This window comes from Myiozetetes cayanensis, unplaced genomic scaffold (assembly GCF_022539395.1).
Source record: "Myiozetetes cayanensis isolate MyiCay16 unplaced genomic scaffold, myiCay2020 scf10, whole genome shotgun sequence".
Classification (NCBI taxonomy): domain Eukaryota; kingdom Metazoa; phylum Chordata; class Aves; order Passeriformes; family Tyrannidae; genus Myiozetetes; species Myiozetetes cayanensis.
The window spans coordinates 14672005-14687470 of NW_026086605.1; the positions used below are offsets into that span (position 1 = coordinate 14672005).

Consider the following 15466-nt stretch of genomic DNA (forward strand, 5'->3'; position numbering starts at 1 on the left):
GACAAATGCCAGCAGAGCTGAGGAATGTCACCAAAGAGAGGCAACTGCCTGTGCACTGCCCTATGCATGTGCTCAGCCAAGGCTGCGGCATAGTTTCTGCTAAAGCTGGCTTCTGCACTTTTTCTCAGCTCAATTACACCAAGACCCTGCTGGCAAACCCACAGCTGTGTGCCATTTTAGGCACAGATTTGCCAGCTCCGGGAGAAACCATGGTCAGGATGGCTTCATCTGCATGGGAACAAGCCTTGCTTGCAGCCAGAGGAATCTTGATTAAGCAGGGAGAGAAGTGGGGACTGGCTGCCAGGCAGATGCCCTAACCAAGAGTAACTTATCAGCTCTGTTTCCAAGATGAGACATCTGTCACCACCTCGCACAGAGCCAGCCTGGCCACTCACTCCTCACCAGCAGGCCTGTACAGAAGCAAGAGGGCTTCCCTCTTCCAAAAGGAAGCCACAGAAATGGCCACCGCATAACTTGCGAAATTTCTTCTAGAAAAGGCTTTGCTTGGGCTAAGAAAAGCATTGCACCCAGAATGCTTCGGGGGACGGCACTGGACAGGAGCGGGAGGCGCTGTACGGGAGCGGGAGGCAGCGTGCAGCTGCACTCCCAGCCCCGTGTGTTTGCCAGAGGGCCGGCCCCAGCGGCAGCACAGGGAGGTCCCCAGCCCCAGGAGGAACATCAAGTGCCGCACAGAGCAAGGAACCACTCCGCCAGCACACACGCAGCAAAGCCTGACACGATTAATCCCTCCTGTTTATTATGTAATAAAACACTTTCCAGACCTGTTAAAACTTAATTGGTTTAATCTTAATTGTTTCATTTTCTATGGCGCATGCAAACACAGAGCCTGACCCTGCCACTCTCGTGTGAACCGTCCCGCGGGCTGTGGTGGGTGCAGGATGAAACCTGCTGACCTCAGCAGGATTACGTGCATGAATCAGAGCAGCAGGCCTGGGCTCGGAGCTGAAACCCAGCACTGGGCAGGCCGCCAGCGTAAGGCCCAGGGTCCACTTAGGCTCCACTTAAGCCCTATGGGATGCAAGTGGTACGCAGGCCTGTGGATGTGAGTGGTGAGCAAGCCTCGTGCTGGGCCTCTCCTGAAGGATGAATTTCAGCCTGGCTTCTTAACTTCACGGGCACAAACGTGCAACGACGGTTTCTGAGACAAGGAGCAAAGATGCTCCCAGAAAGGCTGTGGGGTATGTTCTAGCAAAGGGCTGGTGTACGCCTGCAGCAGTATCCTCCTTCTACTGGACAGGGAACCTTCTTGTGAGGATGAGCAGTAACTGTGATTTATGACAGCTTCTACTCCGGAGGAAGAAGTGTTTTGCTACCCTCTGCACATCCACAGTCACGGGGTTGTGTGTGCAGCAGGGTGGCTTCGTGAAGCCTGGATATCCTCTGTGCTCAAGACGTGCCAAATAAAAGAGGGCAGGAAGAGGCCCTTGGCACTGGATTTTCCTATCCTTCGTTGCCTTACATGTAGGATGACCTTACCTGCTCCTGCAAGTTGGCTATCACTGAGATCAGTGAGCCTCAGTTTCAGAGGCCCATCAGGCACTGAAATCAAAGCAGCCTTCCCTTTGGTGTCCAAGTCTACTGAGTTCCCCTTGCTATAATGGCCAGCACCCTTGCATGTGCTGCTCCTATTCCCCAAAGTGCTGAGCAATGAATGTTGCACACAGCTACTGGCATACCCCAAACCAAGCTTCTACCTTGAAGACATGTGTTTCTCAGTATACTAAAGAGTCTGGTTCTGCCCCTCACAAAACACATTTCTCACTGAGACCTTATTTTGGGACATATTTCCAAGCCATACATCTCTGCAATAACTGTGAAGCATATCAGCGAATGCCAGTGGAGCAGGAAAATACTGAAGAAAAGTAGATAATTGCAGCAATGTTGGGTGGTTCTTGGCCAAGCCAAGCCAGGGGGTTCTCAGGATCCAGAGTGGTGGAGGCAGGTGTGAAGTGGCAGATGCAAAGGGACAGGATGGTCTAGTGACTGGACCTGGCTCTGCCGCCTGCAGAAGCCCTCCGCTCTCCTGAGGAATACAGATAACGTTTCTTTTCAGAGTTGCGAAAAAGAGCCATTCCTGTGCAAGCGGCAAGGCAGGGATAAAAGCCATTCTTTCCGCCGGGAGACGTGACCTTCAGGCCGGCGGACTGAAGGAGGGCGTCCAGGCCGGGAGCTGCCGGTGGAGCCGCTCCGTGTCAGCTCCCCGGAGCCCCCCAGGCGCGCCCGCTTACACGGTGCGGGGCACCGAAGCTGGGTGCGGGGAGAGCCAGAACCGGGAGCGGTCGGAGCGCGGTGCCGCGCCGTGCGGGCCAACTGCCGGCAGGTGACCGCTGCGTGCGGGGCCGGTGCGGGCCTGGCCGGACACGTCCCCACCGGTAGCTCCGGCGGGGGGTTGTTGCTGCCCTGGGACCCGCCGCCTCTCCGCGTCGCGTCGCCGGCCCCGCCGTGCGGGGGCGTCCCCGGCGCGCTGCGGTTCTCACATAAATCAGGACCGAGCTCCTGGGAAAGGGCCATCCTTCACCGGGCGCTGCTGACAGAGAACGAGAACCAGACGGGCCCTGAGATAAACCACGGCGCGCAGCGTTTACACAAGGGCAGGCTCTGTGTAAATAGAGCCGGGCGCGGGGGGCAGCTCCCGGCGGCGCGGGTCCGCTCCGGCTGCGGCCCCAGCCCGTGGGCCGCCGGGCTCTCGGGGCGGCGGGCAGGTGACTACCGCCCGTCCAGCGCCTCCCGCCGCCGCGCCGCCTTCCCTCGTTGGCTCCCTGAGCACCGGGGCTGGAGACAGGGCCGGATTAGTGTGTTTGTTTGTTTACGGCCATTAGCGCGGGGCCGGCTCCAGCACTCCGCACCCGCGACACTAATGGAGCAATTAGCAGCCCCGGGACTGATAGCATCGCCCTGAGCGAGGCCCCCGGCCGCGGCTGCTGCTACCGGGCTGCCTGCGCCCGGCACCCTGGGTCGGGGATGGGCTGCCCGCCCGCCGCGATGTGCGCGGCCGCTGCAGGGCTGCTGCTCGCTCCCCGGGCCCGGGAGTGCTCTTGGCTCTCTTGGCTCCGCTGAAGCATCCGCAAGGCAAGCTCCATCCATTACAATAATCCCCTGTCTAAACAGAGCGCAGGAACGGCCGGGACAACAAGGCCCCGCTGTAAACAGAGCTCAGGGGACGCCGCTAATGATATAAACAAAATAACCATTAATAGCCCTGTGACCCCAGCCCAGCCGGTTTGGGAAAGCCCCGCAGCCGCATCCCGGGGCTGCCACCCGCCGGCAGGTACTGGGGCTGCCTGCTCCTTCCTACCCCTGTCTTCTGCACCCCGGCACAGCTCGCCTCGGTCCGGTCGTGCTCCTTGGCGCCAGCCGCCCGCTACGGGCATGGTCGGGCTCGACCGTCTCCTCGTTTCCCAGTTGGGAACTCGCTGCCGGTCCGTCTCCACCGAAGGGGGGGATGCTGGTTGGCATGAAGGCACTGGCTCGGTTACCGCACCGGGAGCGCCGGCGGGTGATAAGGCATCCGCAGGAAAGGCCGGCATAACACGGGGTCCTCCCAGGCCTGTCGGGGCCCCGCCGCGGCTTGCTCCCTCCGCGGAGCCTGGGTTCTCCGAGCAGTCCGTGTGGCCGGCGGCGGCACGAATGAGTGGGTCCCAGCGGGAGAACCACACGCACCGCTGGGGACACGTCCCGAAGCGTCGTTTTTGCCTGGGCCGGGCTCCTGGAGCCCGTAGGCCGCGCCGGGCGATCGGCCTGGCGATCCCTTCTCCGGGATCCCGCTGCGGTAGGAAGGGTGATGGCGCCAAGCGAGCCAGAGCCGGCCGGGGCCGCGCCCTCGGCACAGCGGCTGCTTCTCCCGCAAGACGGCCGGCCGGGCAGACATCGGCTGTGGCCTGGCAGTCCTTACTGCCGCCAGCACCTAGGGCACCGGACCCTGACGCTGCTCTCCCCGCCGCTGGGCTCTCGGGGAGAGCGGCGCTGTGCAGAATCCTGCCCTCGCCGCGCTGCCGCCGGGCCCCGCGCCTGCACCTCCTCGGGCCCCGGGGCTGGCGGGAGCGGCCCGGGACGGTGGCGATGTGTAACAACGATAAGAAGCTAATTGTTACTAATTGTTTTCGGGGCCCTGGCAGCGAGTCAGCGCCGGGCTTCTCTGCGCACCAGCGGTATGGAGCAGAGTCAAGCCCCGGTTAGGCCTGGTTACTGCGAACGCCCTTCCCGTCCACCGGCCGGGCAGCAGGAGGGCGTCCTGCACGGAGAGCGGGCGAGAAGAAACTGAATCGCCGTGATTTACGGCGAGGGGTCTGAAGCGGCGCGGTGGGGATGGTCCGGTGCGCCGGGGGAACGGGAACAGGCTCCGCCGCGGGATCGGTAGCGCACGAGCTGCGGCGAAGTGTGCAAGACTCGGGCTCCCGTCCCGGGCTGCGCCGCCAGTAAATGGGTGTGCGGGTAGACGAAGAAATGAGCCGGTAAACGGCGGAGCCGCCGGACGGTAACAATACAAGGAAAGCTCCTGGGAAGGCCCCGCGAAGCCGCGGCGCCAGGACACTCACCTGCCCGGCGTACGCGCCTGGCTCCGGTGGCCTCCCCTCGGCGCCGATCCGAGCCCTGCGGGGCAGCAGGATTTTAATCAAAACGAAAAATCGCACCAGGGAACCCCTGCCCCTCCTTCGGTGCGCCCGCTCCCCTCTCCGCGGCAGCCCAGAGCCCTTGGAGGGCACCGGGGGCCGCGGGGAGCGCCGAGGGGCCGCGACACCCCGCACCGCACCGGGGGGCTCGGCCGGTGTCCGGCGCAGCCCTGCGGCCGGGGTACCCGCATTGCGGAGGAGCTCGGCAAACTCATTCGATGCGTCACCCGCCGACACAGAGGTAAGACGGCTCCGCGGAGCCACTTGCCTCTCATTACCGGAGGGAGAAACGAAAGAAAACGAAACGAAACGAAAGAAAACGAAAAACAACGAAAGGAAATACCAAAGAACGCGGCATCGCTCTCCCCACCCAGATCCACATTACCGCGGCCTCAGGCTGCCCACCCGGCCCAGCCCGGTCCGCCCCGACTGGGCCTGGCGGCAGCGGGCTGCGGGGCCCGATCCGGCAGCGGCGGCGAAGCGCGCTTTGCCCTGTATGAACGCGTGTCGCACCGGCTGGGGCGGCCTGCAGGTTGGCCGGTCGCGGGAGGGTCTGCGGGGGCACCGGGGAGTGCGGAGTGGGTCGGCTACGTGTACGTCGCATGGCTACAGTCCGTCCGGGACCGCGGGGTCCCCGCCGGCTCCGGAAGGGATGCGGGGCGGCGGAGGCGAACCTCGCCTCCGCGCCGCATCCTGGGCAGCGGGACGCACTTGCCGGGCCGGGCGGACGGCCGTACTGGTGGGCCGGGGAGGTCGGGTCGGCGGGCCCGCACATGTCGGCCCTTCCCGGCGCCGGACCCAACCGTGTGCGAGCAGGGGCCAGCGGGGCGCGCCGGGGTGGGGGTCCCTACCTACCTACATGTGCTTAGCACTGGGGGGGCGCGGCGGCGGCGGCCGCGGCTCTCTGCGGGAACCCCGACCCCGACGCACCGAGCCCGCGCCCGCCGGGCGGGTGCCGGGCCGGCGGGGCGCTCTGCGGGGCAGCGGCCTCCCTGCGTGCAGCCTTAATACATTGCTATTTCTGGCCGGGCGGCCGGAGCCGGGCAAGGGGCCGGCTCTGCCTCCCCCTCCCTCCAATGGCGAGGCCGCCCCCGGCCCCTCCTTGCCGTGACGTGCCGGCCCGGGGCAGAGGAGGCTCCCGAGCCCTTGGCTGTCCCTGCAGAAGCTGTAACAAAACGCAGACCCCCAGCGCCGAGCTAATGGAGGCAACTTAGACAGGAGCAGGCGCGGCCCCTCGTCTCTCGGCGCTGCGTGCTCCCCCCGCACCGGGAGCGGCGCTCCCCGCCGAGCAGCCGCCCGATTGCTGCCGGGCCCGCGGGACTGCCTGGCTGCTTGCGCTGCCCCGATGATGTTACCGAGCCCCGTCACCTCCACACCTTTCTCTGTCAAAGACATCCTCAACCTGGAGCAGCAGCAGGACCCACACTATGGGGCCCAGCTCCCGCACCACCTGGAGCACCACTTCCACCCCGCCGCCTGCCTGCTGGCGGCCGCCGACGGCGCCCGCTTCTCCGACGGCGAGGAGGAAGAGGAGGACGAGAAGCTCTCCTACCTGAGCCCTATGGCAGCGCCTGGCAGCCAGGCGGACGCGCGGATCTCCGCCGACAACTACGTTCACGCTGTGCTGCGTGGCTCCTGTGAGGCCCCCGGCCCGGGAGAGGAGCTGGACCCCGCGGTCCGCGACCCAAGTGAGTATCGGCTCCGCCGCGCTCCCCCGCACTGCACCGCCCCACCGGGACAGGCCCGCGCTAGCTCCCCATGGTGAATTCCTAGTTCTATGGGCATCGCACCGCGAAGCCCCGGTCCTGGCGCTGCAGACTGCTCCACGTCCCCTGGCCATGTCGAGCCGGGACTGGCCCGTCGGGGGCTGCCACGGCCATCCTCCGCTCCCCGCTCGCCACCTTCCTCTGTAGCGCCTCCGCGGCAAGAGCCTCCGCAAGGCCCCGAGCCGGAGCTGCCGGATCAGGCCCGCGCCCCGCAGCTTTGGTAGCGGAGAGGGAGGACCGGGGCGGGTTAGGCCCAACGCGCACCCGCTGCGGCGGGGCCCGGCGGCGGAGCAGGTGCCCGGCGCCGTGCGCGGCGTGTCCCCGGGGCTCGCCTAGAGGCGCCGCAGCGGTAACGTGGCAGCCGGCCCGGAGGGGACGTGGCCGGCCCTGCCGCCCGAATCGGGCCCTCGCAAACGCAGGCGGTGCCGGAGGCGACCGGTCCCGGGACTGCCTCCTCGCTCACACGGCGGTGCCGCGACGGGCGCGTAGCGGTGCGGGGTCGGCCGGGGCGCGGCGCGGAGCTCTCGCCCGCGGGTGGGGCCCGTCGGGAGCAGCGAGCGCCCGGCGTCTGCGAGGCGCAGCCGTGACCTGTGCTCCTTCGTGCAGAGAGCTGCGCCCTGAAGAAGCCGCTGGACGCGACGGAGAAAACGGAGGAGGCAGAGAGGCCGAAGCAGCGTAGCCGGAGGAAGCCGCGCGTCCTCTTCTCTCAGGCTCAGGTCTTCGAGCTGGAGCGTCGGTTCAAGCAGCAGCGTTACCTGTCAGCACCCGAGCGGGAGCACCTGGCCAGCAGCCTCAAGCTCACCTCCACGCAGGTGAAGATCTGGTTCCAGAACCGGCGCTACAAGTGCAAGCGGCAGCGGCAGGACAAGTCGCTGGAGTTGGGCGGCCCCGCGGCCCCGCCGCCGCCGCGCAGGGTGGCCGTGCCCGTGCTGGTCCGCGACGGCAAGCCGTGCCTCGGCGGGTCGCAGGGCTATAGCTCGGCGTACAACGGGCCCTACTCCTACAATGGCTTCCCCGCTTACGGCTACGGCAACGCCGCCTCCTACAACCCCGGCTACGGCTGCACCTACCCGGCGGGCACCGGCGGCGCCTCCATGCAAGCCGCCTGCAGCCCGGCGGCAGCCGCCGGTCCCTTCGTGAACGTGGGCGGCCTGGGGGGCTTCAGCGGCGGCAGCCAGCCGCTGCACCAGGCGGCGGCGGGGCCGTCCTGCGGCCAGAGCGCACTGCAGGGCATTCGGGCCTGGTAGCCCGCACGCACTGAGGGTCGGGAGCGGACCGACAGGACGGCCTGGCGGCTCCGGGGCCCCGTTATCACCCGCACCGCAGCCCGGCTGCGCGCCGCGCGCCCTGGACCGGAGGCGGCGGCGGGACGGCGCAGCGGGACCCCGGCGCTCCCGCGGGCATTGGTGCGGGGCCGGCGACGGACGGAGCGGAGCGGCGCGGCAGGACGGGGCCTCCCGAGCCCGCAGCGAAGCGCCGCCGCCCCGCGGAGCCGCCGCGACGGCCGGCCGGGCCGGGCGGGCCGGAGCCGATCGCGCCGCGCCAGCGGAGCAGCTTTGCTTGTAAAAAGCCGACGGCGGGGCCCGGTGATGCCGCGGCCCCTCTATCTACTCTGTATCGGTCACTGCCAGCGCCAGCTCGCCCAGTCAGTCAATAAACCAGGTGCAATATTCGCCGCCCGATTCTCCTTCGCCCACCGGTCGGTGCCCGGTGGCGGGGCGGTCGCCACGTCGTGCCCACTGGGCAGGGCGGCCCGACCGGCTTGTGAGTGTGCCAAGGGCGCTGAATGGGGCCGCGCAGCTCAGAGCCGGGCCCATTGTGGCCGCCGGGCCGGCGCTGAAAGGAGCCGCCGAGGAAGGTAGCGGGAATAGGCGCTTATTGGATTCGGGAACAAAAGGTGTGGCAGGGAGGCGAGGGACAAAGGGGCCCCGGCGCCGAGATTGACGGGCCGCTTTGCCCCCCACTGAGGCCCAGGCCCAGCGCTTTATGCGCGGGGGCTGCAGAAACGTGCTAGGTTTTGTTCCCCTTTCTGGGAGCGCAGGGGAAGAGGAGGGGGGTCCGCGGGCCGCTGATTAGGGCCGGCCGGGCCGGGCAGTCTGAATACCGGGGCATTATTGCTACATGTTCAGCCATTTCGCTCGATTGCAGGGGGAGGGGGCGGCCGAGGCCCCCGAGCCCCGCGGGACCGGCCGCGGGGTCGCCCACCCGCCAGCCCCGTCCCGAGCCGCCCCGTCCCGTCGCCGCTGCCGCGGCGCTCTTCGGTGCGGTCGCGGCCGCGCTGCCGCGGCTTCGCCTGTGCCGTGCGGGTCCCACCGAGACCCGCCGCCGGGGCCGGAGCTCGCTGGGGAGGGCTGGACACCCGCACAGACCCGTTTGGCGCACCCAGCGCGGCAGCGGCGACCGGAGGCGCTGGGAGCTCTCCCATGCCGTCCCGCACATCTGCCCGGCCGCGACGCTGGATCTCCGGAGGTGTTTCCAGCGGAGCCTTCTTGAAGTCCTCAGCACGACCGCAGACCCGTGTGCCACCCCCGTTACTCAGAGCTGCCCACCGTGAGGTCCCCTTGACCTTCCCCTGTGTCTTGTGTGACAGTCCCTCTGCCACGAGCAGAGGACGAGGCTGCCTCACAGAAGCTGCAGGTAATGACGATTCACGCTACTAAACCCGGGTTTACGCTGCACGTTCCCACCATTCAGTCTGAACGTGCACCCTTGGGGTTCGCTGTTTGACAGGAACCGGAGAAATTCTTTGCACTGCAGCACTGCAGGGACAGGACGGGCAACCAGCAGGCCCCGGAGCCCGGCTCGGCACAGCACCCCGCTGTCCCGCGAGCCACCCCGAGGCCGGCAGGCTTCACGGGGCCGGCGCTGGGAGAGGATGCGGCACGCCCAGCTGATTGTTTGCTGGATGGCAGTAAGGTGTCGCAGGAGAGGAAGCCCAGGCCCCACTCTTGGCTTTCGGAGATGAGTGGTTAAGGCCCTGTGGTCTCGTGGGTAGAAACAGGATAGCCAAGAACAAAGGTAATGTGCTCTCTTCGCAGCAGCAGTCAGGCTGGGGAGATTTGTCTCTGCCATAAGAGACATTTTTCCTCCATGTTCTGCCAGACTGTTGTCTATAAAAATAGGGAACCTGTGTGAGTTCATGCCTTGGTGTGCAAGTCAGAGGAACTGCAACCACAATAGAAGCTCCTCCAAAATCAGGGTGTTGGAGAGGAGTTCCCAGCTTAACACACATCTCAAAATACTTGGCAGCTTGTTAGAAATCCTGTGCATCTCAGCAGCAGCCAGAGGCTCAGGATGAGACCAGAGCCCTGGTGTGGGACATGCTGCCCATGTCTGTAGTCACAGTCTCTAGAGCATGGGCAGTTATGCAAAGAGAAAGGGCACACAAGGACCCCGCAGCCATGTAGCAAGAGGCGAGGCTGGGCAGTACCAGCATTATTCATCACCAACAGTATCCAGCATTGCCATAGTTGTGAGGTCAGTACTGTGCTCACCCCACTTACGCCTGGTCACAACCCTGGTCCCGTTCTCTCTGTGCAGAGCTGGAACAGCACCCAGCTGGAGGATGCCGGGAGGCCTGACTACAGGCTGATGTGGCATGGCAGTGGAAGTTTCTAGATGTCCACCATAGTGAGCCCCATTCCTGGGACAGATCCCAGCTGTCCCACCAGCTCAGACTGGGGGAAGGGCAAGGGGTTAGTGGGAGGGACCCCTCCGCAGAGCCTCACCCAAAGCCCCGTTGGGGGAAAATGAAGTGGCACAAAGAGCCAGCGGTACTGGAGGACCTGGAGTAGGGCGGCGGAAATGAAGCACTCCAAAGAGGAGGAACAGCTGGCGGAGGCCGGTGGGAGGGAGATGGTAGGAGATCGCAGATTGGACAGGCTGCCCAGGGAGGGGAGATAGAGGGAAGTTGCTGTGCTGGAGGCAGCGCCCACCTGTGACGTGCCCTGTCCCCCACACCCCGGGGCAAAGTGGGATGCTGTTTGAGGGGTGAGAGGCACCGGGAAATCCCTGGTGGAAATCCCTTCAGCATTGTCCCATCCTGCGATGGGACTTCAGAGCGGAGAGATGGGGAGCACCGTGACCAAGGGGCAGAGAGTGTGTGTTTCTTCCTGGTTGATTGGGGGGTTTACTGCTGTTTAGGAATCAGGATGGAAGTTGTCAATTGATTTCCATCAGTGCACTGACTTAAAGGAAAGGAGGGACTCTTGGGATGGCTAGGCTTTAACTCCCAAGCCTCAGACCCACTCTATGCACAGGCTCCAGTTGTGTTTTTCATTCAAGTTGCCTGGCCAAGGAGGAGCCCATGAGCAGAACTTGCCTCTATCCAGTGGTTCCTAGGGAGGCTTGATCCAAACCCCAGTTCCACCTGGTTTTCTGAGGCCTTTCCATCATGCTCAGGATCACACAGGAGCAGCACCACAGATATGCTCTGGTTTCCTCTCCTTCCTGACATCTTTTTCCATTCCTCCCTCCCTGCTGCTGAGGTCATCCCTCCCCCTCATATGCTTCATCCTTCTCTTTTCACCACTCCCTTGCTGCCATCAGCAAGGAGCTTGCCTGGGCACAGAAGGAGATGGGTGCTCCCAGAGAGGCTGGCCAGGCTGCCCACGGACCTGGACAGACCTCACTGAGTTCTGGTCCCATCTACTTCAATCCAGAAACAACCACCTCCTGCTGCCTTGGGCTTGGGAACCTGGGGACCCAGTTACGTGCTGGGGTGGTGCCCAGCTCTTGCCCCTCTATTTTGGATCATTTTGGAGTGGCAGCTCGTGTTCTGCAGAGCTTCTCACTGCAGCCACCCTGTCCTTTGAGCTGGGAGCTGCCAAGGCTACTTGGCCGCCAGGGCTCTGCAGAGCCAAGAGGTCTCAGAGATACTAGAAGCTGCTCCTGACAATGGCAATATGATATTACACAAGCACTCTCCAGTGCCAAGAGAGCTGTTGCCAGCCATGGATCAGGTAATTAAATTAAAATACTGTACCTGTGCTATAGAGCCCCCAGAGAGGCTTTCTCCCATTACTTGCCTGCCCAGCACGAGGGCCAAGGACCTGCCTCCCTTCCTTGGATGAGTCACTGCTTCACAAGGTAACTACACCTGACTAAGTGGGGTGACGGGACTCGCTTGTTTTAGCTGTTCCTTCTCCCTGCAACGGTGAGACTGGGCACAGTGCTGCTATGAGAGATTCAGGTGTCTCACGAGGGGTTCACCCTGATCCCACAAGGGATCCAGATGATCCCTCCAGAAAGGGGGCCTGCATATTTATCCCCTTCAGAGCAAGGTGCTACTGAAGGTCAGAGCTGCCCCTGTGGCCTGCCAGAGCCCTTCCCGACTGCATCACACCACCATCCCCCGCCTTGGCAATAAAACCCACAGGTATTTCCCCAGGGACGACCCTTCTCCGCGCCCAAGGCTGCTGCAGGCAGGCGGTGCTGGGGCCAGCGGAGTCCCGAAGTGCTGCCTGGGATCCTCAGGTTCCCTGGGCTGCCAGCAGGGACAGCTGCTCCCGGGGCCTGTCCCCAAGCGAGATACGCCACCGCCATCTATCGGCCAGCGGCCGGGGACAGGGAGCGACAGGCACCCTTCTGTCCCCGCCACCTCGCGCCGCGGGGGCTCAGCGGCTTGTAATGGCTCGGTCTGTGTGTGTCCGAGTCCCCCTGCAAGGCTTGGAGGGCTGCAGAGCATCCAGGTAGGGTCTCGCCTCCTCACTGGGAACAGCAGTGGGACTGACTGGACTTCGGAAATGCTGGGCTGGTTGTGTGGGCTCTGGACAGGCTGGTGTCTCCCCGTGGCAGAGCCCAGCAGGAGCTGCGGGTCTCCAGATCCAAGCGGGAGCGCTGCTACACCGGGCAGCACCATTGGCGCTTGTGCACTCAGCAAAGGCAAGCACCCACCCCTGCCCCCACTGCCTAGGTACAGTGGGAGAGCTGGGCACAAGGCCAGCGTCCCCTGCCAGTCTCTAGCCACCGTGCGGGTCCCTTTCCAGGGAGCAATGCTTTGCACTGTGTTCTTTTAGCTGAGCACAAGTACTCAGCGTGTCTCTGTGAGAGACCCAGCAGATTTCCAGCTCTGATTATCTTCTCTGTCCCAAAGTGGTGCAATTCGGCTAGTGCCAAGAGACCCCCAAACCTCTTGATGTCCTGGCACTGCCCACAGCTTCCAGCTAATGTTCTGTAATTTCTTGACCAAGGACACGTGATGGCTGTGGCATCCAGCGCCTGGTGCCTGTCACAGCTGTGTCCTCACCAGAGGGAGCTGTGTCCCACATGGAGACATTTTGGCCCAGTTCCCTACCTTTTTTTATAGCCCTTGGCAATGCTCCAGGTTCCATACTGCTCAGGTCTAATGGGCACCCAAAGGTGCCAGGGACAGAGAGGAAGGCTGCTTGGATTTGCATTTCTCCTGACATCCACCTAGCCATGGCAGGCATGGTCTGTGCCCTGCCAGGAGGCTCTCATGGGCGGCATTGCAGGGTTTCTCTGGGTCTAATGCTGGCCACCAGTGCAATATCTGGATCCATCCTGGGTCAAGGAGATTAAGGACGGAGCACCCTCCCACAATCTCCTGGAACAGCCAGGAATGATCTCAGAGCAGGCTGTAGTGTCACAGCACACCTGAGTTGTCCCCATTGTCCTCACCCATGTGAAGATGCTTGGGAGAGTAACCCTTGCTGCCACCCCCATCTAGGCCAGGAGCAGCTCTTCTCCCACCTCTGTCACCTTCCCAGCACAACACTCCATTTGCTCACACCCCAGCTTCATTCAGGCAGCATCTTCCCAGGGCCACTTTGCAGCCCCTTGATGGAGGACTTAAACACATAACCCTGCACTAAGCATGGGTATTACCAATATCTCCCCATCAAAACAGACATGCCAAGAGCTGTCCCAGCCCAGCCCAAGGGATTGCTTCCTCTGGTGGTTCTTTACAGCCAAGAAAGCAGGCTTTCAGCCTCAGCTTTACCTTTCAGGCTATATTCCCTGCCTAGAAAGGGAAATAGCCTTTCAGGCCATGCTTGGACAGAGCCAGGCAGGCTGGGACCAGCTCAGCCAAGAGTTGTCTCTCCACAGTTTAACCTGGGCAGCAATGTGGGTCAGAAGAGGATTTCCCAGGCCCACCAGAGGCAAGATCTGCTCTGTTTCCAGGCCGCTCACAATGCACACACTCCACTGCTGTAAGGCCATGAGGTCATGAGAACTTGTACAACTTTATTGGGGTCTGACAGAGTCCTGAGGAATCCCAGAGCCAGGATGGGTTGAGAGCCCACCTCTCTGCTCTCCAGGGGTTCCAGCCATGTCTTCCCACTGAACAGAGCTGTCAGGCACCCTGTACAGAGGAGTTGGGGGCAGGAAAGCTCCAGGCAGTCCAGGGTGCCAGCAGAGACAGGGCAGGGATGTGGTTTGACAGGGCAGTGCCTTTGCTCCCCATCTGCTCCTGAACTGGGCTGGCAAAAGTCCTTGAGGGTTGGGACCCCAGTGCCTTGTGTGGGGTGTTCAAGACAGGAGCAGCTCAGGAGCCCACTGGCCCCCAGCTGAAAGTGCGAGGCAGACACACTGGAGGGATATCCCCTTCCTTCTCTGGGGAAGGTGAACCCTCCCCAGCTTTGCCCTTAACCTGCAGGAGTGCAGTCATCTCCAGTTACCCCAGGGAGGCAGCCAGGGGCTCCTGAGCTGCTCCTGGCACCGTAACCTCGGGCTGCCTGAAATAGTTTGGACTTGTGCCACAGCACAGCTGCGGCAGCCCCAGATCTCTCACCTGGAACAGGGCCAGGCCAGCAGTGCCGCCATGCTCTGCCTGCTTGGGAGCTGCAGGACTCACCCGACACCAACACAAGTGGCAGGACAGGGCTCAAGGGGCAGCTGGACACAGGAAGGTAAGGCAGCACATCCCTGCCCATGCTGGATGTGGCTGGGGATACTGCAGGGAAGTGAAAGGAAAAGGGATTGTCTCCAAAACTCTGCCGGGCTGAGCATTGCTTCCTTGCTGGAAAGCCAAAAATAGTCTCTTTACTCAGAAGAGGCTGTAGGAGGGATCTCACTCGAAGTGCAGCCAAATACCTAGGAGGCCATAGGACAGCCCCAGAGCAGCACGGCTCCACCGAGGAAGTATTGTCAGACCTTCGAAAGGCAGTGGCCATAGCTGAACCAGCCAATAGCTCTGTTATCTCCAGGCATCTCATCATGCCAAAGGTACCAGATGAACCAGGCCATGTGGCAAGGGAACATCCCTACCCTGGCAGAGCCAGGGAGCAGCTGCATGCTGCCCCGGCCAGTGTGTGGTCTGTGGCAGAGGTTCCGCTCAGAGGATGGGAGACAGGAAGGGGATTTTTCCTGTCTATTGTGGCCTGGCCCAAGGGATATCTGGGAATCCCCATGGCAGCTCTGCTTTCTCTGCAGCACCAAGCTCATCACAGGCAGTCCCAATCCCTGCAGGGCTGCTGCTCTCTGCACCGGGCAACACCCAGTTACTGCTGGGTAAGCTGGCAAAGTGCCGGGAGACCAGAAAGGCCGTGCCCCTGCCAGGGGAACGCTTAAGGCCAGTGACTCACATAACAGCATCTCTGTGCTGTGCTGATTTATCTCCCCCTTCCTGGGGGTCTCACTCCCTCCCTCAGCACTTCTCTGGGCAGCTATTCCTGGAAACATCCTAGAGATACTTTCAATCATGCCTTTACACACTGACATTTATAAACCATCTTCCAGCAGCAGATGGATTTAGTAGTGTGAGTCTTCCTCCAGCCCCAGTCCATTTATGCCTTTCTCTCCACAGAGTTTGTCATTGACCCAGTGCATGGTGAAGGCTCAAGGCAAAGCTGCAGCTCTGCTGCCAACAGCTTTCAGCTCCTGGGCAGAGAGACCCGTCCTGGCAGAGACTAGTCATACCCATCTTCTGTACACTCCTGTCTCATGCCCTGCCCACCAAGCTAATCCTGTCTTGGTCTTTCCCAGACATCTCTGCTTCTCCCTCTTGGGTGGAGGAGACACAGGGCTGCCAAATCTTGTAATACTCAGACTATTTCTTTAAAGCCCCAGCTCCTGAAATGGTGGGAAAACTTGAAGTTCTTAACCTCC

General features: G+C 62.8%; 1 protein-coding gene across 2 annotated transcripts; it reads left to right on the forward strand.

Annotated features, from left to right (window-relative positions):
• The first annotated feature begins 5850 nt into the window (after positions 1 to 5850).
• NKX2-3 (NK2 homeobox 3) lies at positions 5851 to 7644 on the forward strand. 2 transcript variants are annotated; one of them, XM_050305427.1, is made up of 2 exons: positions 5851 to 6329; positions 7008 to 7644. In XM_050305427.1, the coding sequence occupies exons 1-2, from the start codon at positions 5977 to 5979 to the stop codon at positions 7642 to 7644; spliced, it is 990 nt and encodes a 329-aa protein (XP_050161384.1). In that variant the 5' UTR covers positions 5851 to 5976. The 2 variants fall into 2 exon arrangements, with proteins under 2 accessions (XP_050161384.1, XP_050161382.1); XM_050305425.1 differs by having other exon boundaries at positions 5851 to 6319; positions 7004 to 7644.
• The last annotated feature ends 7822 nt before the right edge of the window (positions 7645 to 15466 follow it).

Coding starts and splice junctions, on each gene's coding strand:
- NKX2-3 (XM_050305427.1), top strand. CDS start 5,977: ATGATGTTACCGAGCCCCGTCACCTCCACACCTTTCTCTGTCAAAGAC. Junction 6,330..7,007: donor CGCGACCCAAGTGAGTATCG/GCTCCGCCGCGC, acceptor TCGTGCAGAGAG/CTGCGCCCTGAAGAAGCCGC.